The 24,666-nt window shown below is 39.6% G+C and overlaps 2 protein-coding genes across 10 annotated transcripts; one reads left to right on the top strand and one right to left on the bottom strand.

The window, feature by feature from the left end:
• Window positions 1–114: 114 nt before the first annotated feature.
• Window positions 115–7,347, top strand: tnnt2a (troponin T type 2a (cardiac)). Of its 9 annotated transcripts, none has more exons than XM_025901491.1 (16): window positions 115–242; window positions 388–464; window positions 640–650; window positions 1,360–1,374; window positions 1,739–1,789; window positions 2,144–2,200; window positions 3,243–3,272; window positions 3,532–3,559; window positions 4,724–4,787; window positions 5,003–5,119; window positions 5,228–5,305; window positions 5,387–5,497; window positions 5,582–5,691; window positions 6,149–6,239; window positions 6,326–6,366; window positions 7,100–7,347. In XM_025901491.1, exons 2-16 carry the CDS (start codon window positions 427–429, stop codon window positions 7,131–7,133), a joined length of 876 nt encoding a protein of 291 aa, XP_025757276.1. In that variant the 5' UTR covers window positions 115–242; window positions 388–426; the 3' UTR covers window positions 7,134–7,347. The 9 variants fall into 9 exon arrangements, with proteins under 9 accessions (XP_025757276.1, XP_019205340.1, XP_013128622.1 ...); XM_019349795.2 differs by having other exon boundaries at window positions 1,357–1,374; XM_025901492.1 differs by having other exon boundaries at window positions 137–242; window positions 395–464.
• An 863-nt stretch (window positions 7,348–8,210) lies between these two features.
• Window positions 8,211–21,374, bottom strand: pkp1a (plakophilin 1a). The gene is made up of 15 exons (XM_003448269.5): window positions 20,879–21,374; window positions 19,979–20,100; window positions 16,774–16,947; window positions 16,496–16,680; window positions 16,216–16,345; window positions 15,468–15,675; window positions 14,755–14,923; window positions 14,451–14,568; window positions 12,879–13,040; window positions 12,633–12,797; window positions 11,419–11,572; window positions 11,131–11,317; window positions 10,945–11,029; window positions 10,223–10,322; window positions 8,211–10,067 (listed from the first exon to the last, which is right to left on the bottom strand). Exons 2-14 carry the CDS (start codon window positions 20,000–20,002, stop codon window positions 10,251–10,253), a joined length of 1,833 nt encoding a protein of 610 aa, XP_003448317.4. The 5' UTR covers window positions 20,003–20,100; window positions 20,879–21,374; the 3' UTR covers window positions 8,211–10,067; window positions 10,223–10,250.
• Between the last annotated feature and the right edge of the window lie 3,292 nt (window positions 21,375–24,666).

The following is a 24,666-nucleotide window of genomic DNA, read 5'->3' as shown; positions in this document are numbered from 1 at the left end:
TGATCTTTTTGGCTCTGCAGCCCACAGTCATGCACACAGCGGCCTTTTTGGGAAATGGTGATAATGGAGAGTACATGCTATCTAGAAAGTTATTAATAACACAACAAGGGGTCCTAAAGCCTCATCCGCACAACACAGTCCGTCCTTCACCCTCTGACACTCACCCCACGCTCCCGTTAGTGAAAGCGGGACCTGTCTTGTGCTGCAAATCCTCTTTCTTCATCCCTTCATCTGAGCCTCAGGTACGATTTACTAACTGTAACGTAACACGTGTGCACACGAAAGAAAGTGTTTTAACCAGAAAACATTGCAGTTTTTATTGATTTGGATAGAAAGTGAAAGAGAATATCATCTGGGGAAAATTCATGATTGGCATTTTGTTCTAAGTAATCAGATTTGCTGCCGCACACCTGAACGCGCCCTATCATGTCAGACAACGAAGAAGTGGTGGAGGAGTATGAGGAGTAGGTTGGATTTTGTTTCTACTTAAAAATACTTCTAAATGTATCCCGAGAGTACATCCACCATTTGTCACTGACACATAGTTTCTTTGCAGCAAACTGTATGATAATTTTATACTGTGATGCATTTGTCTTTTTGATCATAATAGTAACGCGCCTATGTGATTCATTTTCACAGGGAGGTGGAAGGTAAGACCTCTCATCATGACTCATCATACACAGTGCAGTCACAGCAGTGAACGATGTGCTCAGCGGTTAAAATGAAAACCCTGTTGTTCAGGCAAATGCTTTCTCTTGGCTAATCCGACGAGCGTGATGTAAAAAAACAAAACTGCTGTACTGTATACTCAATGTGCTATTACAAGGATTTAAGAGGAATGTAAAGACATGTTGCTAATTGTGTCTAGTTTGAATGAAATGTCAAGATCATCTATAAATCAAATGTAAATGTTCTGCTTGTTTGTCAACTCCTAGTCAAGTGTAGGAGGAGGTTATTATATGTACGTGTGAGAGTTACAGAATTACGGTGTAAAACTTTTTTCATGGTAAGTCTAATTATAATGTAACACAAAAACACAAATTCTATGTGAAGTCAGGAATTGCTAGTGGGAAAGGTTTGCCTTAAGGGCTTCCTGCCAGAAAGTTTTCTTTTCTATTCCTTTTTGTTGCAGCTTGGTGTGGCTTAGGTAAGGATCACAATTTGGATTAAAAATGAGCGAACCAAACGTCCAACGTGCTCATCAAATGCTTATATTCTGATTACTCGTAAGTTAGTATGAATAATTGGTATGACTTTGTGTGCTAGAAACAACAGTTTGTAGCGTTTGCACTTCTGATTATGTGAAAAGATTGTTCACATGTTTCTCTCTGCGGTTTCCCTGGCTGCACCACACAGAAGAGGAGGCCACTGAAGGTACTGACGGCTTAGGCGCCGATATTTATAAATGAGTGTCAAGGTCATTGATGAATGCTTTTGTCACGTTTCAATAGCACACATCAAGTGTGATTTGGAGGAGTGGTGGACAGCAGCTATCCTGAGAGTCTCTGGGATAAATAACAGAGCTGTGACTGAGCTTCATTTATAACTGCATTTAAAGTAATTGTGATTAATCTCACTTTGAAAGAGATTCATTGATGTATTTGCTTACTTACTTTGCTTGCTCAGCTATTCTTCTTATTTATTTAACCTCCTTACATTACTTTAATTACTTACTCTGTTTACTTACTTCACCTACTGCTCATCGCTTTGCTAACTACTTTTCTGCTTTGCTCATCAGAGGAGCAAGGGGTAGATGAGGAGGAGGAGCAGGAGGAGGAGGAGGAGGAAGGTATTACTTGGGCAGATTTAATGTTTTGTTTTCTTTCCCAGCACAGTTCATTGATAGCAACCTCGAGGGTGATTTTGTTGATATGGAAACCATATACCGTGTTTGCTCGTTGCCTGCTTGTTTATAGAGCAGTTTCAGTCCAAGAAAAACAAAACACAACAATGTGGAAACAAAACATTCAACAGAATCAGACAAGATAGAAGATATCAGTTATGTTTACAGGATGACTCATCTTGTTTCTTTCCCTGTGACTGTACTAATAGAGGTTATTGATCAGAGAGAGTGATTATTCAGACCTAGTGACAGTTAACATTTTTTCTGTGATAAGTCATTATTTGCTTCCTTCTCCACCAGAGGCTCCACAGGAGGAAGACAAGCCTGCTGCAGAAGAGGAGGCCAACGAAGAACAAGGTAGACGTTATTAAAAGTAAAGTCTGGGTCAGGGAATTTGTCAGCGATTACTTAATGGGAGAAATGATAGCTTTGGGCCTGTGTTGACAACACAGTGACGATGAGTAATGTAGTTTACCAGTAACCATCACTCATAGTCAGGCAGGGAGATAACGTGCTATCTCAGTCACATTTCACTTTGGTATGTGACAGTCTGCACTTGAGGATCAAGCATGCAGTTTTTCTTAGTCACACCAGAAGCACCAGCTGGGCTGAGAGTAGTCCTCCAGTCGCTCCCAGCCCCAAGGCTTTTGTTTCTTAGTCAGAACTAGGTGTTTTTCACTGTTTCGGTGTCTCACCTGCTCCCGCTGCCAGATCATTTGAAATGGGAGGGATGTTAGACTTATTCTCACCTTTTGGCTCCTTTATACTGATAAATCAACACTGTGTGAGCTGTCACTTTCCAAAATACAAAAGGCAGGCGACTTGTTGGCGTGCCAAAAAAAAAAAAACAACCCACGACTACACCCTTCCCTTTTTCCAGTTCAGTGTCTAATTAACCAAGTTGGCAGCATAGGAGACTGTTCTGGGTCTATCAGCTGGCTGGACGACTTTTTTGTTTTCGAGCATGGTCTAGCTAGTTTAGCTGTGCTCTAGTCTTATTACGAAAACAAAAAAAGAACTTAGCTGCATCTTTTGCAGAAAGCCTGTTAAACTAAAATTTTTATGGTATTCACTCATAATTATTTGGGTCATTCAAAGGTCACTGATCCCAGACCTTCTTTAGTAAGGCACCATTTGCTATCAGTGCATGCATCTCTGGATAATGTCTCGCTTGTCCCGAGTGCATTCATGCAATGTGACACATGATGCAACACTTCACAGATGAGCGCCCGACTTCCTCGGTGCTCTCTTTCAGTCTTTCCCTTCTTCTCACTTACACTCATCTGTCATTTGGGCCATCATCACTCACTAAAAGACTGCCGTTTACTGTGGCGTAATGCTCAGTCATTTGAGATGTGCTATCACAAACCCTCTCTCAAGCATATTATTTTGGTTTCAGATGGAGAAGGGGAAGCAGAGGAGGGAGAAGGTAAACGAACGAGAATTTCATTTTGTGGCTCTGTTGTTCTTGGATGTTCTCCGCCCTGATATAAATCACGCTCGATCAAAGTGATTAAAAACTGTATTACTTTTATAATTAATATCAGCACAAATGGTGGAAACAGACTTCATTGCCATAACTTGCCAAGGCAGACTGGCAGAATTTGTGTTTTTGTGTGGTCTCATTATTAATGTGCGGTTTGCACTAACTCATCCATACTTTCTGCTTGACTTTCTTTCATTAACAGAGGAGGAGGAGGCCAAGCCAAAATTCAAGTAAGTAACACCCACGGATAAACACGTTCTATGATAGCATGGTTATAAATAACAAACATACGATGCATAAATAACCAAAGAGAGGACTGACACCACTCTAATCCTTTTGTTATGTATCATACCAGCAGCAAACCAGTTAAATTTTCACAACTCGATGAGGTTCCTTGATAAGATCCTTCTACATCAACATCTTAAGCTCAAAAGTCAACACGTAATTTTGTTTTTACTTTGTTTTTAAATCCAGGAAGCGCCCCCTTAGATTTAAACTCTGTGGAACATCGTTCCCCTCGCTGCCAAATATGCTCCCTTCATTAAATCTATTAAAATTAGACTTAAAATTTATTACTCACTGGCATTTGAGTCTGTCTGATTCCTCACTGTGTATCCTGTGCCTTTTTTAAAAATTCCATTCCACCTTTTCTACAGCACTTTTCTCAGCACAAGTTGTTTTTAAATGTGCTTTACAAATACATTTGTGTTGAGCAGGGGTCCCCAATCCCAGTCCATGAGGGCCGGTGTCCCTGCAGGTTTTAGATGTGTCCTTGAGCCATCACAGCTGATTTAAATGGATAAATTACCTTCTCAACATGTCTTGAAGTTCTCCAGAGGCCTGGTAATGAACTAATCATGTGATTCAGATGTGTTGACCCAGGGTGAGATCTAAAGCCTGCAGGGACACCGGCCCTCGTGGACTGAGATTGGGGACCCCTGGTGTTGAGAGTTAAATTGACCATAATTGGCTGTATTTTAACAGCTGTCTTGATTGTTCAGATTTAATTACTTTAATTTAATAAATGCAGTGTGCAGAAAAGTACATTTTCAGAGATCTCTAGACTGCGTTTCTCTGGTCTGGCACTAAGAAAAGAAAATCCCAATTTTTGTCTACATATAGTGTATTACCACAGTTTGTACAAAACTATACTGAAACATTAGTTTTGATTTGTAGAAAAATACAGATATGCAGGTACTTCTGAGCAGCAACAGGCAGCAACACGTGGAAACACAGAGGGGACATTTCTTTGGCACATGCTTATTGTTTTTGATCCTCATTTGACACCAACTGTCATCACAACTAAATTTTCCAGTTATTGATTTTTTTTTTTTACTGAATTGTTCTTATTTAACCCACGCTTGTTAACTTAATATCTTTTCCTGTTTTTTCAGGCCATTTATCATGCCGAACCTTATTCCCCCTAAGATCCCAGACGGCGAGAGGGTGGATTTTGATGTAAGTGACACAATACAGTACTTACTGTGCATGGGCTTTTGTATCCTGGTGTATTATGTAGAGTTAAATATGTACAGGTCATAGGGTGGAGTAGACATGTCTTCACAGCTTTCACTCTGTATATTTCTAACTTTCTCTAAGCCTGCTTTCAATTTAGGACCAAAAACAAATATGTGCATCAGCATAACATAGCACTGGGTCACTGAATCCAACAGGATATACATCGCAAGAGAATGGAGAAGGATCTGATGGAGCTTCAAACTTTAATCGAGGTTCACTTCGAAAGCAGAAAGAAGGAAGAAGAAGAGCTCATTCAGCTCAAAGAAAGGATTGTGAGTGCACCACACTATAACCAGTCAAATGTAAACCACTTCCCACTTCAAACATTACAGATCTGCTTTAGGATCTGTTTTGATGAGATGTGATGATCTGTTGCTCAGGAGAAGCGTCGCTCTGAGCGAGCAGAGCAGCAAAGAATTCGCAGCGAGCGAGATAAAGAGCGACAGAAGCGTCTTGAGGTAGAGTCCTGTTCTAGGCGCTTTAACACAGTTTATAAAGTGGCACACATTTCACCTCGTCTTTCTCTCGGGGTCCTCTAGGATGAGAGGATTCGCAAGGAGGAGGAGGAGGCCAAAAAGAGGGCAGAGGATGATGCAAAGAAAAAGAAAACCCTCACCAGCCTCCACTTTGGAGGTTACATGCAAAAGTTGGTGAGTCAGCAGAGTTTTAACAGTGGGGGTTTCCAAAAAGTTACAATAGTAACTTTTATAACAGAAATTATTTTGTTTTTAAAGACAGACAAACGGAGTGGCAAGAGGCAGACAGAGAGAGAAAAGAAGAAGAAGATCCTGAATGAAAGGCGCAAATCTCTGGACATCGAGAACCTGAGTCAGGAAAGACTCAAGTAGGTTCAGACGCAGAAAATATGATTTAGAATTTGTAGGTTTGTTCACTCACAAAGAAATGTTTTATGGTAGTTTCATTTTAATGGAGAGAGACGAATATGAACCAAAAATTAATCAATCCACTACCTCCTGATCTCAACTCCCTATCTGTATCAAGAACTCCTGTCCATGACATGCAAATCAATTGATAACGTTTTGGTAATGTGGAGGTTTTATTTCTGGATTTTTAGTTAATAATCTGCCTCCCTCCATTAAACCAAACAGTACCATAAAAACTAGAGACTCTTCATTTCTTTGCAGGTAAGCAAACAAATTCAGCAGGGCATCAAATTATTATTTCTCCCACTCCATGTTTCATTATATCACCCAATAGCTATTGCATTTTTTCTTTACGACACACAAATTAAAATAATAAAACAATGAAAATAATTCTCGTTATAATAATTTGTTTTCCAGAGAGAAAGCTAAGGAGCTGTGGGAGTGGATCCAGCAGTTGGAGGCAGAGAAGTTTGATCTGCAGTACCAATTCACCAGACAGAAATATGAGGTGCGTGCTCAACATATTGCAGAAATCAAGACATGGCATCAGTGAGACCTGGTCAGAGTGACACATAAATGCTTTCTTCGTTCCAGATTAATGTGCTGAGGAACCGTGTGAGCGACCATCAGAAAACGTGAGCATTATGGTCATGGGAATTTAAGAGTTAAACTTAAATATAGTGAGAAGGGGTTAAAAGAAAGAGCGAGGGAATGGGAAAGACACTTAGTAACAATAACCAAAAATAATAATAAGAATAATATCACTTATAATTGACAAATAAATGTTTTAAGAGGTGAGGAGAAATAAAAAAAAAAAAATCATATATAATAATTAAATGAGTGAACTTAAAAGAAAAGCAGGTCACCACTGGAGAGGCCCGAGGCGGCTCAGATGAGTGAGGACAGCTTGACTTTTAGTTGCAGCTATGAGTGAAAGCCCCTGAACTTTCAGGTCATGCATCTCCCTTAGAGTGACTTGACAGAATTTTCCATTAATCCCTTCTGCTCTGACTCACGCCAGTGTTTGTGGGGGAAGCTTTATGTTAAGAAACGACCGTCTCTGAGGCCCAAGTGGAAAAGCTTCTTTTTTTTTTTTCAGACTCTGGAAAGTTCCCTGTAGTGTCACAAAATATTGTGTATTCACAACCTCACAGCCGCCTTGTCCTAACTGGGCGAGCTGACTGGGTTTGGCACACAGGTCAGCTGTCATACCTGTCAGAGATAAAGTGAGAGAACATGATGTCACTGTTATTTTTGAAAAGGCTGCAGGAAGATTTCAAAATTTAACTATGCAACCTCGCCATTATTTGTGTCACATCAGTTTTGCCTGAATCACTGGGCTCACGAACGCTTCTTTTTTTCCAACAGGTCAAAGAGGACCAAGAGAGGATTGAGGAAATAGATGCTGATGTGCTGAGTGACAAGTATTATCATCAGCCCTGTCATGCAGCCACTGCCTCAAACCAAGCCCTGGCTTTACTGTCACACCCAAGTCACACTTATCTTCTTAATGTTGCCTTAAGCACAACTTGGGTCCAGTTTTCCAGCCTTATCTCTCTCTCTACTTTTTCAGGATAATGGGGATTTAAAAGTGTAAATAAACAGTCTCACTTTAACGACTTGTGTTTTGCTCTTCCATAGTGTGCATGTGTTGCTTTGTTGGCAATGAAAAAACTCATGCAAGACCCGATGACAGAAAGCTTAAAGAAAAGACATCCTCTTACTGAAAGACAGGCTCTAACATGACTGGAGCTGACATGATGCTTTTTGGGCTGACGCCCAGACATCCACCCAAGGTTCACCTATGAACACACCCACACTAAATTGAAAAAGAATGAATAATTTCCATTATGCATATTGCAAATGGGAAAATCCTTCTTGTGAAATAGATTGTCCTGTAACTGCCTTTCAACTTCTCAAGTGTATCACCAAGTTTCATATGAGAAAAACTGCTGTTTTTCAGCAAATAGGCAGATACAAGTCCAAAGCCGCCAGTTATTTAGTCTGAAAATACTCAAAATATGCACAAGAAGACACTGAGGACTTCTTTATGATGTCCATGTGGTTTATAACTGGTCACAGGAGCAAAGAAAATGCACGTCATGTTTTTCCACTGCTTTTCCTCAGCAAAGCAACAATGGTTTGTCATGTTATTACTGATAACAAAAAACAAGATCTCGCCCTGCCAAACTGTGTCTCAGTTTTCCCACAAACCTCTGGGGATTCAAAGGGTGAAAAGAAAAAAAAGCCTGTGTTTTACTCAGTGACCAAAAGAGCCTTGTTGAAACCTGCCTGATCCAGAATCAGGAGGAGCAGAAAACAAAGGCACAGTCAGAAAAAAAAATTACTAATTCACAATAGTAAATTCTGAATATCGCATTCACTTCAGTGAGTCACGGTTTTGAAAATCATGCATAGATTTAGCACATACTTTAAAGGTTGCTGCTGCTGGAAAAATAACAAAAAACAAAACTCCCAATATTTTTGGCATGTTTTATTTATTCTGAGTGACAGAGAAGCCTCCTACTTATGCGCCTCACACACACACATTTCTCCAAAAAAATACATTCTAAGCAAATACTGACATTGATCAAATGAACCTCAATACAGCAATTTCCCAAGCAGAAAGACATCCCCCTGCCTTGTACCGTCCGAACCTGGGAAAGCCCCATAGCTGCCTACCACTGTGTTTCATGGCAGGTATGTTTTGTGATGTGTAATGCTGTTTTTTCCAAAAGCATTTCAGTTTTACAAAGATTTAAAACTGTGTTCAATAAACAGGGCGGTTTGGTTATGATGGCAGATATCCTGTAAATGACCTCTTTGTAAGCCGTTTTTAAATAAAAACAACTATTAAACATGACACACTTGTAAAAGCAGCTCCTCTTCCCTCAACTGGTGCGCACAGTTCATAATTCATTAAAACGCTGGTTAGAAGGCACGACCCCTTCATCGTCTCCACAACATTTATCTGAATTTTGTCAAAGAACACTCAGAGTTCAGCCGGCACCCAGCTACCAAGTTAACTGCTCATAGTGCTGACTGATAATTTACTGCTGGTTCAAATTTCTACACATAGTTCATGAGTGAGTCAAAGTGATGGGTGCCCAGATGTTGTGTGCTACGTCCCAGTCTTTCCATGCCCCTGTTCCCCGCAAGAAAACAAAACAATACTTAAAAAAGAAATATATACAGCATTTAAAAAAAAAATGTGAATATTGACAAGGCACTCAGTACTAAGAGTCCAAAACTGAACACACTGCTAATAGCTGCTTGAAAAAGTTGGATAACCTTTGTCCTGTATATAATGAAGCTACTACCAGCAGTCAGTTAGCTTAGTTTAACAGAAACCCTGGAAACAGGAGAAGGTAATTTACCTCCACTGTCAACAATTCTGTTTTATGTGGTTTAATGAATAATGAAGACACTACTGAGTTATTCTCTGAGCTTGTTATCAGTCTACATGCTAGGCTAACCAACTGCCAGTTGTAGCTTCTATTTAATGTACAAACAAGCATGATATTAATGTCAAAGAAAGCAAGACAGCACATTTAAATGTTGACTCTTTAAGGAGACAGAATGTTGATAAAAAACAAAAGTGCATTTAGAAATGTACATTAAAAATAGTGCTTCTTTGCTAACCTTGAAAATCAAAGTACTGCTAAAGTGAATATTTGTTGGTCCTTTTTATAAAACCCTTTATGTATTCTTAGTACATTCAACATGAAAATCTATTACCTTCACTAAAGAACATAAAATGGGGGTGTGGTGGGGATATATTATTATTCTTTAAAAAAAAAAGACAACACCTTCTTTAAATCAGATTTCTCAACTTAATGCAATTATACCACAAATAGTCTTTTTTTTCCATTTTTGTCAGAAAGCTTTCATATTTGGCTGCTCAGATCTCTCTCTGTATATAACTTTTAGTTATGTAGTCAGACACATTTGACAGTGATGGCATTCGTGAATCTAAATAATTGCCGCAAGTAACATTCTGCTGCAGGTAACACTGTCAATCCACACTGTCTGGTGTACGGTGACTTGCAGCCTAAAACAAGCCAGTTTCAGCACACACTACACACACGTCTAAAAAGCACTCTCAGCCTACCTACTTAGATACAGGCAAACATTTCCAAACACACAGACCACAGGATTAGTTGTAAAATTAAAAGCACTCTATCCTTTATAATATGTACAATGCATCAATCAATGAACAGCAATTGTCAGGCTCTATCCAGATGTTATTAATAAAAAGTATAATTTTTTTCCCTTTTTTTGTTGTCTTCGTTGAAAGGGTGTGGCAACAGCAGTGTCTGAACACGTTGGTTTCTATCTGCAAGCACGGACACAAGCACATAGGGGAAATGAAAAGAAAGAAAAGAGAGTGGCAAAGAGAAAAAAAAAAAGACGTCTTCAGATTTCATATTGCTTTGACCCCAACTGGTCTGAAAATGTGAACAAATACAGCCACGCAAACTGGAATCGTACCTTTTACAGTTACTGCTGCCGATCCCACTCACAGTCCTTCGAGCCGCGAGACCACTTGGGTTATGTTGTTGTTGATGAAGGCTGATTTGGTCAACCCTATCTGTGGGTTAAATAGATCCCATCAGTTAAAGATGTTGCAGAGATGCAATAGTCCACAAACACACGTGGTGTTTGCAACACACCCCTGCAATAATTGTGAGGAGTACTGCTCTCTAAACTCAGAGCAGCGGAGTGAAAAATGTTTTCTATTCATCTGTCACATTTTTTCCTTTACTAGTGACACGCATTAATCTTTGACAGAAATAGTGCTGATAGTGTTAATAAGGTGAAGATAGCTGCTTCGCTTTTTACTCGTGCATGAATCTGAAGAAAATGTCTCATATTCCTTCTATCCTCCACCTCAGGCTTTCATCAGGGCGACATCCCCAATTTTCCACGGATTACTCCTCCCGCATGAAACAGTGAGCACTGAAAACAAGTCTACCAGGATTCCAGTCTCATGTTTCTTTATTCACTGATGTTTTGGGTGTGGCAGAAGGGAAGGGAAAGTGAAGAGCCTGAGGAGTCATGATAAACCCCCATCCATTTGTCCACCAATAAAGCTGGGCCCTCCCAGCAAGGAAGTTTGAGCATGAACTAGCACATCACTGAAACGTCACCTTAAGATAATTAAACGCACTCTCAGCTATACCATTAGCCCATTTCTCCCTTTTCTAATTTACCTTTTTCATAGCGCTTTGCAAATTCTTGTCTTGCCATATGCTGTACAGCAGCAGCGAGGCTGCGTTACTGCCCTTGGTAAACTTCCTAAAAAGAAAAGAAGTCGTCATCGGTCATAGAAACAAGCTGAAGCTTGCCACCTCTGCAAATGATATAAAAACAAAACAAAACAAAAAAACAACACTCACTTGTTTTCACTGAGGTCAGTTAGTGACTGAATGACAGCATTAGTGATGACCTTCTTGCTGGTGTCACTGTTTGCCGACATCAGTCTTACAACTGTGTTGCAAGCTGCTGCTATAGACTCGTCAGAATTTCCGAACTTAGAGGGTCCACCCTCCAGGAGTTCTCCGAGCTGAGGCAAAATCTGCTTTGCTAAAAGAAAACAGCAAATCAATTTTATGTGGACTAAACTTGCATATCTGGAAACTGGATAGTCAAAGTCTTTCGTGCGCTATCATTATCCCACTTCTTACCCATGGTGCCTTGCACACTGCTGGTCCGAGACATGTTACCCAACAAGGACAAGGCAGTGTTCTGAAGCTTCGGGTTAGATGGCTTCAGCAGAGGTCCAAATTGACTCAGATCTCTGGACTTACTAACCAAAATTTGGCTCACAGCATCTGACGCCTGAAAATGGTTTTACAAAGAGGAATAAAAAACCTTTATGAGGCACTTTATTTAATGTTTGTGTTTATTTAACACAGGGGCAAAAACATCAACAACACCCACAACGGAATTAGCGAAAAAGGCCTTTCTTAAAAATATGAGACTTATGAGCACCACTTCAGAATGTTTAGTAGTGTCTGTAACCATGTGCCATTTTCACACATGAACTCTAGACAGTGTTGGGAGAATCAGCTTGGGACACTGGCCTCAGTTGCTCTTTGCTTCAGAAGGAAACATTCTGTGTCAGACATATTCTCATTACTTGAAAATCTCTGTTTAGTTAAGGCCAGTGTGGAGGAGGCTGGATCGCCACTCGCTGTGAATTCTCCAGAAATATTCCCACACTGATACGTTATACACAATCTGCACTAAGGAGCTGGCAGAGGAAAGTTTAAGCCAGCTGAAGCTGTTCTTAAATACTGCTGTCACCAGTTAATCTTGACTAATAACTGGAATATAGCGTTCTTCACTTTTAACACAACAAAACCACACATCGCTGTATATGGGAGAATAACTGCTAGAGGTTGAACAAGATTCACCTTTACACTGTGAGGCAGAAAAGAAAACGATAAGACGGTTTAAGAGCTCTGCACAGGACAAAGGGGAAAAACAGAACCTTAGAACTGATGCCTGAAGAGGCTTGAAAAAACTTTTCAAAAGAGTTAAACGGCAAGGAATTATATCGATTGTAATATGAATGTCACATGGGTTTTACGACCACAAGACAACTTGCCATTTGCTGCATGTGCAGTTTCTTTTAAAAGGATCAGAAAAACATGCATGTATATATGTATAAATATGATCAATAGCCCATTACATTATGTTGTGACTTACACGGTTAACTAATGTGTAGATGTTTTGTGTTGTAAAACAAGTGAAAATCATCTACAAACTCCACCCTTTCTCACAAAACGTAGTCAAGAGGTTTTCTTGTTTTTCTTTCCTCTTTCATAAATCAACCTGAGATAATCCAGTTACAGAGTAACACCATAATCCTAATAATTAACTTCTTTGTACTCACGTTTCCCTTGGTGGCAGTGAGGTTCTGCAGAGCACCACAGCAGGCCTCTAGAGTGGCTTTGTTCTCGGACGATTCCAGGAGGGACAGGTAGGTGTCTATAGCGTTAGGATGGGACAACCACTTAACACCTGATGGGGGGCTAGCATCTACAGTATCAAAGGAGAACTGAGAGAAGCAGAGAAGCGAAGTTTAAATGACAGACTCCAACAAACAAAATAGTCTACAGGCATTTTGCTTAATGCCCACCGTCTTTTGCGCCTTGCTGCTCTTAGGGCTGAAGCATCCAATTGTGGGGCTTTTCTCAGGTTGGGCATCTCTACTTGGGTTGTAGTTGCTGAAACTCCCAGAGGACTCTTGCTCCAGTTTGTATGACAAGTTATGGAGGATGCATGCACAGTTCTCCAAGGACTAAAGAACAGGAGCGAGTTCACATTAAAAAGTACATTAAAGGTTTTATTTTCATACTTTTGTCTGTTATGACTCATAAACAGCATAGCAGACCTATCTGCTGATGAACTGGACAACAGTTTTAGCGTAAGACACTAGACTGACACTAGCCCAGGGGGTTAAATTTGTCTGAGAAGCTACAACCTTTACTGTATCAAGTGCAAAAATAGTAAATAAAAACTGACAAACATTTGGTTCATGTAAATGTTATCTTTTTCAGTATAGCCATTAAAGAATGACAACAGGCCAACACACAACTAGTAAAACACATCGAGCAAATTGTTTGAAAAATGAAAGGCTTAATAGACATGCTTTCAGGCTGCTGACAACATATTTAGACTACAGTAGCCTAAGAAATACTGCAATCTAATAACAGTCATCAATTCATAATTAATAGTAAATATAAAGGTGCTTTTTGTTTGCATGTTTCATAAAAAAAAACACTACATACTTGTGTTTATATACTATTATGAGGTCACCGTTTTACAACTGGATCAAATGGGAAGCCGTATTCAAGGTAACCCTACGTTTCTCTATGTTGTTTGTGCAGTGAGATGGCTCTAATCTCTGCCTGTCCCTTACAGAACACACAAAGCACTTTCGCCAATTACATGCTTTAGTTCATGAAGTCTGTGTAAACTCTGCATTAACATAAACATAGAATTAAGGACACACCCACACCTGAAACGTCCACAAATTACAGATACACACAGAATTATAATAAGCTTGTAGTTTAGCGAGCATACGTACATTCACATGGGTATGGTTTCAAGAAAACAAACATAAAGACAAATTTAGAATCTGGACTGACTACATTCTGTAAGAGACGCAAGATAAATGTTGTACAACTTTGACTACACAAGGATTCGTCACAAGATATGATTCCAAAAACAGAAAACCCCTCACTCACGCACAATTTAAACAAACAAACTGGTGTAAACCAGAAAAACAATAAAGCCACAAAGACAAAGAAGGCCCCAATGATTATGAGGCTGGTGATGCATCCGTTTCAATACTGATTAGCTCTACAAGCGGAACTGAAAGACAGTTTACAATGACAAAAACAATATAATCAATATATCAACAAATACCAATAACCAATTTGCTAAATTATCATTAATCGATTACTGGTTAACTTTCTGTCACTGACGTCTCTGAAAAATCAATCAACTGTTTCAGCTCTACTGATTTTACTGATGCGATGACGATAGTACACAAAACAAACTCTCCATTTTGGCTACACTGCCTGATTATGTACTGTTATATGGGAATCATTAGACTACCAGTGAAAAAGTTATGAATACTTGTAACTGATGGGAAAACGTTGAATTGTTGGTGATAAAAGAGTTAACTGTGTGTTTAAGTGGTTACCGAGTCATCAGGGTTTTCCTCTGCCACACAGGACTTCATGTAACTCATGAGGGAGTCGATGAGGCCAGGACAGCTTCTCATTGTCTGCCTCTGTCCATCCTTACCAGAGCTCAAGTTCCTGCAACCACCATTAAATCATCATTGCAGCGTGTACATACATATAAAAAGAGCAAATACGTGATCCCTTAAATTAAGTGAAAACAGATGTTATAACATACATAAATCCCTTTTATAGCCACTGTATAAAAGATATTAACTGGCTGATCGCTGGCATTACAAATCCTTGACAAAGACCTATTCTTACCGCAGGCACCCTGTGGCACAGTTGAAGACAGAGGGGTCAATGTAGCTGCTCGGACCGGTGTCTGACAAGCTTGTGTAAGGCACCACCACATGTTGAGTTAGGGCGGGCAGTGCTGTAGCTGTAAGCTCTTGCTTCAGCTCGTTGGCAGAGGACAGGTTCCACAGCAGGCCTATAATATGGCAACCAAGGGGAGAATACATGCAACCGGTGTTTTGTTTTGTTTTTTTTTAAAGCCAGACAGTCCATTTGATATTATGGGCATTTCATCCATCATCAAATTGGTTTGCTCTATTTCACTTTTTGTCTGTATTATTACTGGAATCACTACTACTTCATTTCTGTTTCTCTACTAAATGCACAAGCTGCATGTCTAATACACAGGCGATGACAAGGACCTTCTAAAAGGCAAATTTTCTCAAATTTTTTAAGGAAACTGCAGTCAAGTTATTTCCATAAGACCTAAAACGTACTGAATGATAAAAAATAAAATACAACAAGGAAGAAAAATCCCTGAAGACAAGGGAAAATACCCACTTTTTTCTTCAGGTTTAGTTGATTCCATGTGAAATAAACTAACAACTACCTGTTACCTTTAGTCACCCTGTCTATATATTTTAATAAAAACTCTCAAAATAAAGTTCAGATAAAATTTTAAAAAAGGGCGGGGATTTGTTAGATATGTCAGTGTCTTCTATCTCAGTAAAAGTTCCTACCGGTAATTTGTTTCTGGGTCTCAGTAGAATCTGTTTCCTTTAGCAGCTGAAGGGCCTTAGCTATACCACCACAGCGCTGAACTTCCAGTTTGTTATTTTGGTTCTTGAACGCCAGGTTCCTCAGAGCTCCAGCAGCAACCTGACACACCTGAGGATTACCGCTTCTCAGCAGGGTCACCAGAGTAGGAATACCCCCGAGTTGGAAAACCTGCAACACAGAAATACAAAGCAGAGAAGTGGAGAGAATTTTTTGATGTGATATGAAAGCAAAATTAGTTACAAGGTCATTACTTATTAATTAGTAGTATGTAAATCATGTATTAGCATTGCTTATATTCACCTATTTTCAGAAACGAATAGATGCTCATGCATTTTTATTTAAAGTGCATCACACGTGTGCATAAGCTTTGCGTATGGGAACATGAGAGGATCATATTTTTTTTTAAGTAAAAAAGTACCAGGATGTTCTCTCTTATAACTTCTGGCCTGAGGATGGAAACCAATAAAAACTGAAGTGAATTTTTTTCTTAAAAAGCCTCATTACTCTCAAAACTAACTGAAACTAAACTGAATTAAAAACAGCAAGTCAAGATATAATAAAAATAACAGCTAATTAGAAAATACAAAACTATAATAACCCTGTACTATACAAGGTAATCCCTGCAAAAAAGGACTACGCTTGGTGAGCATGTGCATGTTTATCTTCACAATAAGCATGTACAGTAATCTTTTGTGTGCCTGCTCGGACCTCTGATTTGGCAGACTCGTCGGTGTAGGTGGTGTGTTGGATGAAAGTTGCTCCCCACTGCTGGTAACTTTCCTCACTGCTACTCAAAAACTCTACAGCCTCCTTCAGGGTCAGGTCTGGAATGTTCATCCTGGAGAAACACACCCAGGAATGTAAGCAAGGGTAGGAAATTCGAAAAGAAATGCGCTCTTCTGAGTTTGGTAAACAGTCTGGATTTAATTTCAAGTTTTAAAATATATAATAAGCTACATTTTAATGCCAGAAAGAAAGGTGACCTTACATTGATTTATTCTCCATTTTCATGGTACCCATCTTGCCCTCATTTTGAGACTGGGTGGAGGGCATCCGGACTATGCGTGACTGGCTGCTGGTTATCGCATTACCGTTAGTCCCTGACGAAACACTGTGTCTGTTTGTTCGAGTTTGAAAGGTGCTTTGGCCCTGTGCCATCTGTCCTTTTATTCTCTAGAAAGCAACAAAAAATAGTTTAGAACATTTTTTTGGTACTTCTATGTGAACTAGGCATAACAGAAAAAATGTAAAACACAAAATGATCACCATGCTAGGTCCAGTGGCAGGAGAAAAAGGTGGAGCCAAGGCAGGGTCACTCTTACTGGGTTTTATCCCATTGGGACTCTTTGGCCAGGTGGAGGCATTGATTTGCTCTTCCCAAACACCGGAGGTACTCATATATCTTCCTCCAGAATTTCTAGTGGATAGAGTACGACTCGTCTGCATTGTCAAAAGAGAGAGAATGTTTGACGCAGGAGATTTACTTACTGTCCAAGCAACATTTGCATTGTTGGTTTTCCAGAGGATTACAAACTTTGAAAACATACAAATGACACACTGCAAAACTCCACAACAAAACAGGGAAATTTCATCTGACACAAAGCCTGCATGCCGCTTCCTGTCCTTCTTTTTCTCGGTTTACACTGAGGAAACCTGTAGAATAAAGCAAACGACCATACATGCTAATGTAACAAAATATCCGTCATTTGAGACTAACCCAAGCCATTTCTGTTCTAAGACTGATAATACATTGGAGCAATTTCAAACAGAGGAGCTTTGTGTGCACAAGTGAGACTGAGCACCTGCTAAACCTGTATTCATGATTTTGATGTAATTGCCAGCTTAATCTCGTAATTGTGCATCATTTAAGAGTTCATTTATTATCCTTTTATTTTTGCAATCTATGAAGTGTAGTTTGTGTGTGCATGGGCATGGCAGTGTGTGCGTTTGTTCACATATAAAAACACACTTGGCGAGCTTTCCCATAAAGTAAGGACCCAACATGTCTCACTAATGCTTTACTGATTAGTCATCTACCCAATTAAATGCTTGTCTCCTATTGGTTTGTTTCAAAAACTGAAAAAAAATAAAAAAAAATAATAATAATACGGAAAGGAGGACAGGAAAAACCTTGCCTTTACACGACCACAAAACCAAACAGTCTCAGCTCACTCTTTTGAATCGCAGAGTTTATTAGGAATGAGGACCTGCTACACGTGAAGCAGGTGCTCCGGATACACACACATATGAGTTTTCTTATTGGTCTTTAGCTCGTTCCTGTTCCTAACCGGACTGGTTGCTGAGTTACCATCCATACGTCAGCCATGATACCAGGCAGTAAAAAACATGGTGAAAGAAAGATATGTCAACAGTACACTTGATAAGAGGGGATAGTGTGTTTATTCTCACAGTGCTCCCTTCATGCGGCTACAGCCTGAGTGAGCCACGAGAACCTTTCATACACAGGACAATGTGGACAAATGCAAATTCAGCACAGCAAGTCTAGAATACAGAGACAAACAACACAATGCTTCCATTCTGGCATTATACTAATAAAAAAAATGGCTTTATTGTTTTCTGTTATGAGGAGAGATTATACCTGGGATTAACAAAACTTTATTGTATGTGGTGTTGCCAGAAAGAAGCCGTATCAAACAGCACCGAGTTATACGTCAACAGGTTAGCGAACTTGCCTGGAAAAAAAAAAAAAAGCGGCAAAAGAAATTGAAAAAAAAAAAAAGGGTAAACGGGCTGGTTCTTATGTAGGACTTTTCTACTTGAGCACGCAAAGCGTTTTATATAACACACCTCCTGGAGCCCATTCATACCCAGTCATACAAGCACTTTATTCTACACCTATCTAAAATCTAACAGATTCTGAGGTGGCTTCCGATATACATAAAAAAGTTGTTATCTGCATCAAAGACATTAACGCTTCTATCTTTGTGGCCCTGTCCGTCCACTGCGTGCAATGTTGCAACTTAATGGGCAGGATTGTTTCATGATAACATGGTAATGCATAGTTGACAAATTCAGCTAATAAAAATGTAAGAACTGCACAAACACAAAAACTGTGAGTAATTCAGTTTGTTATACTTTTTTCTAGGTTTTCGTTTAATAAAGACATAAATAATTGTATTCGTAAGCTATCTCATTCAAGCAGTACTTGTAAATGCTGTACTAGATAACACGTTGTATTCAAACTGCTGGATACAATTTCTTAACTAAGTAACTTGCGTGTTATTTTTGTTCTGTGGATTATTTGGCAACGACCTTGCGACCTAAGTGTTTCATGATGTGATGATTATGAGTCTTCATCAGCAAGAGCACATCACCGCACTCCCTCGACATTCCTCAACTCACTGTCAGATCAAATCAGGACAACACGCAGCAAACAAATATTAACACACACACACACACACACACACACACACACACACACACACACACACACAGCGACAAACCACTCAGCCATGGAATTTCTAATAGTTCAGTATTGTAAATGAGTTATTTCACCCTGACTGCTCCTGGCAAGACTCACAGAACGACATTCGAAAACAACAACAAATTAACACCAGCGCTGTGCTGCGCAAAAATACACTCCGGTTTGTGAGAAGAAAAAAAATGCCTTTGCAAAAAAGGTGCATATTTTTTTCAGGGTTTTCGGTACGAGAGAACATTGTATCGATTGAGATTACCTCAGGCATGAACTCCAGGAGACCCATGTAGCTACAGAGTCATCAGCCAGTATCATCATTTCCTAAAACAATGTCGTAAATCACCAGTGACTGAGCGTGCCCTCCCATTTGGTGTCAACACTAACATATGGACTAATAGGCATCCTCCTTGAATTTAAGATTGCATCCAATTGCTCCATCAACCCTAAATTTCTCACAGTTGAGTTTCAAAACATAAACCCCCTCATTTTGAAGGGTGGGGCACAGAAATGCCACACACACACAAACACACCCTGACTTGTAAAAGCACACATTGGAAATGGCCAGACATTTGGGGATGCATCTATTTTTTTGTTTTTGTTTTTTCTTGTCGAGAATTACAAGATAACCAAAAACAATCTTGCATCTATCTGTTTAAAGAAGCTGGAAACCAAAAGGCATTTAGTTTAGAAAAAATTCAGCAGTGTATCTTTAATATGATGTAGATTTATTCATATTATTGGCTCTGATAGGCATGAGCAAAGATCTCTAGTACGAGACTAGCAAGAGACACAAATTTTAAAGAAAGAGCATCTGGTTTAAAAAAAATAAAGTAAAATCAGCTCTCAATCAAATATGCAGATCCATCTGTTGTGGCAGCCACCTTGCTAACAGGGAAGCAGCAAAATTAAGCTTTCTGTGTGAACATAATGAGCAAAAAAACATGTTGAGCACAAGCGGTGAAGTGTCTCACGGCGTCTGTTGCTGGGAAAGAGGTTTGTGCTCTGAACAACAAAATGCGCTGCTGAAATTACCTCTTTCATGGTGCCAGCCGACATAGTGGACTTGCTGCGGTGGAAGTTGCCATTTGCTTTGGATGGAGAATACTTGAATGAGGCAAAATCTGTTTGTTTTGTGAAAGACTGCAGAGGTGGACCTGTTGAGATACAAGAGACACACAGTTTTACAAAATAATAATAATTTGTGTTATATATATATAATATATATATGTATAATGACAAAAAGAAAAAACACACCCCCACACACTATTACTGAGTGTCACACACGCCATTCCCACGGAGGTTACAAGTGAACACGTCCTTTTAGATAACAGCAAACAAAAACTGAAGGTAATTAAGATACCTAGAAGTAACTTAAACATTACAAAAGGAGCTGCACACTGAAGAAGGCAACCTGATAACCGGAGGTGCGTGGGCAACTCCGGCTTTGATTTCTCACCCTTTACAATCGGGTGTTTGTTAAAGGGTAAGCAAAATCTTCCTAGCCCAGTTTCACCCCATTTTCAGAAGAAATTCTTACGTCAGCAATCGTCGTTACACCATTCTCACGCCTGCTAGAACTCGCTAGTGTCACCTTGCGGGTCTTTTTTTTTTTTTTTTTTTTTTTTTTTAAACAAAACTGTCACTTTGATACCAAATAGACTTGAAACATATTTAAACCCCTACTTTTCAACCTACAAATTATACTGCTCCTGTGAAGTTATACAAAAAAACCAAAAAAAGGAAAGAAATAAAAAGGAAAGGAAAACGTGGCACATTAAAAAAAAAAAAAAGCATGTCGAGCCCGTTAAGCGGTGCTACTTCAATGGAAGTTGTGTGACGCATCTTACCCAGGTAACACAACGCTCAGTTAACGTGCCCCACAGACACATTGGGTTTTTGCGGTATTATAGTTGTAGAAACTTATTTCCATACTTGTAGGAGAAGGAGCTCTGACACTCTTGCCGTGTTTGGACTTGCTCCTCTTAATGCTGTGAACCTGGTCCAGCACGCGCTGCTGTCCCAACCGCAACTTGTTGTCGGAGGGTAGCGCGAGCGAAGTATCCTCCGCGCCCCCATGGTCGTCGCTGATCGCAGCGGCTCCGGAGCCATCATCTTCCCAACTCGGCGCCCCTCTTGTGAACGGATCGACTGAACGGGCTTCCAGAGAAGCGCAGGCCCGGAGGAAAAATAAAAAGTGCACCGACAGCTGTAACGGCCGTGCCAAGTATGCAGATTGGTTGTAGTTGTTCTCGGAGCAGTGGCGGTATAACTCCACCCTCGGAACCGCGCCCGGTCGGGAGAGTTCACAGAAAGGTGTGGTGTGAAAGGAGGAGCCCAGAAAGGCAGGAATTCCACTGCGCAGTACTCGGTATACATGCAAGGGGGGAAAAGCGCTAATGTAGCTCTTCTTAAAATTGAAAATACAGAATTAAAAACCAAACAACCATACAGGAGCATGTTCAGCCTGTTTTGCGGTGCAACTGCCACTGCCACTTGTGGAAAAGTTGCCTGTCTTGCATCGTGCCAAGGGTTAAGGTTAGGGTTAGCCCTAAACCTGTTGGAAAAGGAAATGTTTATAACCACGCTGAGACGTGTGGGTCTGGCCGGTCTCCACCAGCACGTAATTTCATTGTGTAGTATAATTCGTTTAAATGTTTAGTAACAACTATCAGGTTTAAACAGTTTTTATTAAGTAGTTTTCTCTCTCTCTCTCTCTCTCACACACACATATAAATTTACCTTGAAGGAAAGGTCAGAGGTCAAATGTGGCATTATTTTATATCTTTAAATGGTACTTTGTATGCTAAAAATACAAACCACAGAGAATCATAGTTTAAGTTATAAGGCTTTTTGTAAGTTTTCGATCAATAAATCAAGCTAACCAGGGTGTTTGCCAAATTTCACGACACCCCTATGAAGTTTTATCAGAAAGTAATAATCAGAATCCGCATACTAAAACTTGAGATTGACGTGCATGCATGCAAACAGTACTGAAAACAACCTCTTCGGTGGAGGCAAAAATGAAATATTCCTGTTTCCAAGTTCAAATCATACTGACTGCAAATATTACAGCTGTCATACATTTGGATGCACTGCATTTCAGATGAAAACCCTTCCCTGTACTGGACTATACCTGATAGTTATAGCTATTCTCAGATTAACAAACTTTTCTGCACACAAAACATGATAGAATCTTAACAAATGCAAACCTTTTCGAGTCCACACATGTAACTAAATTTTAACACATTTTGTGCAATTTATGCATTAAATTATCCATTATCTGAAAAGGACATTGCTTTGTGTAGTCACAGTGCTTTTTCTTCTTTAACAGATTTTCATTTGGTAGTGCAGATGTTAGTAATATTAACCACTGCAGATGTTAATAATAACATTAATAATAATAAGTGTTGGTCAGTGATAATGAGGAGCCTAGAAATAAATAAATAAACAGGGTGGTGTTGTGAGGCTAAATTTCGATTTTTTTTTTCAGTAATAATGTTTTATTTAATATGCACCATTTAAAAAAAAACTGCAAAAATAATTGGGAAAGGATAAGAAGGAAGAGTCAATAAAGAGATACCCAGAAGCACACTTCTAAGATAATGGAAAAACTACAGGCACAGAAAGGAAGTGGGGTGGGGGAGTAATAATATGAGCACATGCTCGCTGCATAACCGGATTGTTATGGCAAAGTTTCTGCAGGTAACATTTTCCCACCACGCCCTTCAGTTGTACAGTGCAATTGCAGTAAATTCTTGCAGTGTGTGTCATGTGCTTGTACTGAATGAATGCGAGTGTATTTATGAGGAAAACGGTAACTCACTAAAATAAACTTAGAGCTTCCAAAGTATATGAGCCAAAAAAGAAAGTGGGAGGGACATTAGTTAAAGTTTTATTTGATATACTGATAAGGTAAAACTACCATTTGAAAAAACATTGACACCCGGATTTTTTTTTTTAAAGTGCTGGGAAGTTCTGCTTGAAACCAAAGCTCCTGCACTGCTTTTCCATAAATGAGCAATTAAGTGTTTTCACTGGAAATATAAAATGAACCCTTGTTAACCAAGCCTGTGTTTTGCTAGACGACAATCTTAGTTGTCAGGACCACACCCAGGCTTTGCTTATGCGTGTCACTGTCACTGGTGGGGTGGTTGTCATGGCGACAGTTGAGCTGAGTAATGTCTGCGAGGGAAGACTCAGAAGTGTGTTAGGGCTACTTAAAGACAAGTTGTTCATTACCTTGACAAACTTACAGGAACATCTGACTTTGCCACATTTGTCTACCTAGGACAGTATTTACCCATGTGCGGCATTCACTATATTTCATTATTTACTATTATCATCAATTATAACAAGAATTGTTTTGTTTTTTTTCCACTCAAAACACCAATCCAAGAAAAAAAACAAAAAGACAGAAAAACAGAAAATGTTAAGTTAAAGCTCTATAAACTTACTCATCATTTTCTTACTTTCCCATGTGTGCCTTGGAAGGCTGCCAACACACATACAGACAGGTGACAAATTAAACGAAAACTTGAACTCCGAATGTCTGCAGTGAGGAATCTGGCGGCTGTGTCCCGGTGCATTGTGGTTCCACTTGTGTCCTTATAGCACCATTACTGCAAGTCAACACAAAGCTTATCAATTGTTAAAAAAAATTCAGCAGTGATAAGGGTGCTTCTTATCAGCACCCATGTGGCACACGGATAGCTTAATATGTACAAAATAGATGGGATTCCTCTCCTTCGCAGCCACGAGACTTCAGCCCAATTGAACAACTGTGAGACATTTTGCACCAACGTGTTAAACAGTACTATGAAACACTTACTGCAGCAAGTGGTGATGCATCGCCTTACTAAGGTTTACGATGTTAGTTTTTCCTTTCATTTGTCTGTACATTAGTCTATTGGCGTGACTTTGAGCCCCAAGCCTACCTGATCTCCTGCCTTTTGCCCCCATATCAGGGGGCGTTGGGGCTTAAGAGGTTAAGTGGATTAACATACTGGATAGCCCACGCAGGAGGTGTGTGACTTAATTTCAAATTGACAGCTATACACGTGACTTCAGTTCAGCTCTGGTATTTGAAGACGTGATTTTTCTTATAGATAATTGTGTCCTTAAGGTGAACACCCCACCCCCACCCACCTCATGTTAGTGTTAACTGACAAACTGCAGTAATTAAAACCAGAAAATTACACACATCTGCACTTTTGAGCCATGATTATCTGAGACAGCAGTGCTTTACAATATTTAGGCAATATCACTGTAGCACAGAGGGGTTACGTAAACATAATTCAAGTGTTATGCAACTATGTGGGAGTGTCAGTTGCAAGTGTAAGTGAAAAAGTTGTGGGACAAAATTGATATGCAAGCGCGATGTAAAAGCCTCCTGTACTTTGGATACTCATTTAAACATTTACATTTGAGCAAAGGGCGCCATCTAGTAGGGCAAACGACAAACTGCAACCTCTGGGTCAACGCTGTCATGAGCATAGAAGTGATTCAAACTGTGCCTAGTTGTTAAAACACCAGGGAAACTGAAAAGGAGGACAAAAAACAAAACAACAACCACCCCCCAAAAACCCCACACAAACAGCCCCCCCCCCGTATTCTTAGACAAACCTTATAGTATTGCTTATGCCCATAATTCCTTATTTTTGAAAGAAAAAAAAAAAAGTCTTACTTAATTCCTACACTACATTTAACAAATGTAGTGTAGG

This window comes from Oreochromis niloticus, linkage group LG20 (assembly GCF_001858045.2).
Source record: "Oreochromis niloticus isolate F11D_XX linkage group LG20, O_niloticus_UMD_NMBU, whole genome shotgun sequence".
Classification (NCBI taxonomy): Eukaryota; Metazoa; Chordata; class Actinopteri; order Cichliformes; family Cichlidae; genus Oreochromis; species Oreochromis niloticus.
This window is presented reverse-complemented; position numbering and strand designations above follow the sequence as displayed.

Excerpts from the sequence above, each read along its gene's own strand:
- tnnt2a (XM_019349795.2), top strand. The coding sequence starts at position 427 with ATGTCAGACAACGAAGAAGTGGTGGAGGAGTATGAGGA. Across the intron at positions 2,201-3,242 it reads GGAGGCCAACGAAGAACAAG|ATGGAGAAGGGGAAGCAGAG; the intron begins GTAGACGTTATT and ends TTTTGGTTTCAG. Across the intron at positions 4,788-5,002 it reads GCGAGAGGGTGGATTTTGAT|GATATACATCGCAAGAGAAT; the intron begins GTAAGTGACACA and ends TGAATCCAACAG.
- pkp1a (XM_003448269.5), bottom strand. The coding sequence starts at position 20,002 with ATGTCGGCTGGCACCATGAAAGAG. Across the intron at positions 11,318-11,418 it reads CAGTGTGCAAGGCACCATGG|CAAAGCAGATTTTGCCTCAG; the intron begins GTAAGAAGTGGG and ends GTTTTCTTTTAG. Across the intron at positions 11,030-11,130 it reads ACTGACCTCAGTGAAAACAA|GAAGTTTACCAAGGGCAGTA; the intron begins GTGAGTGTTGTT and ends TTTTCTTTTTAG.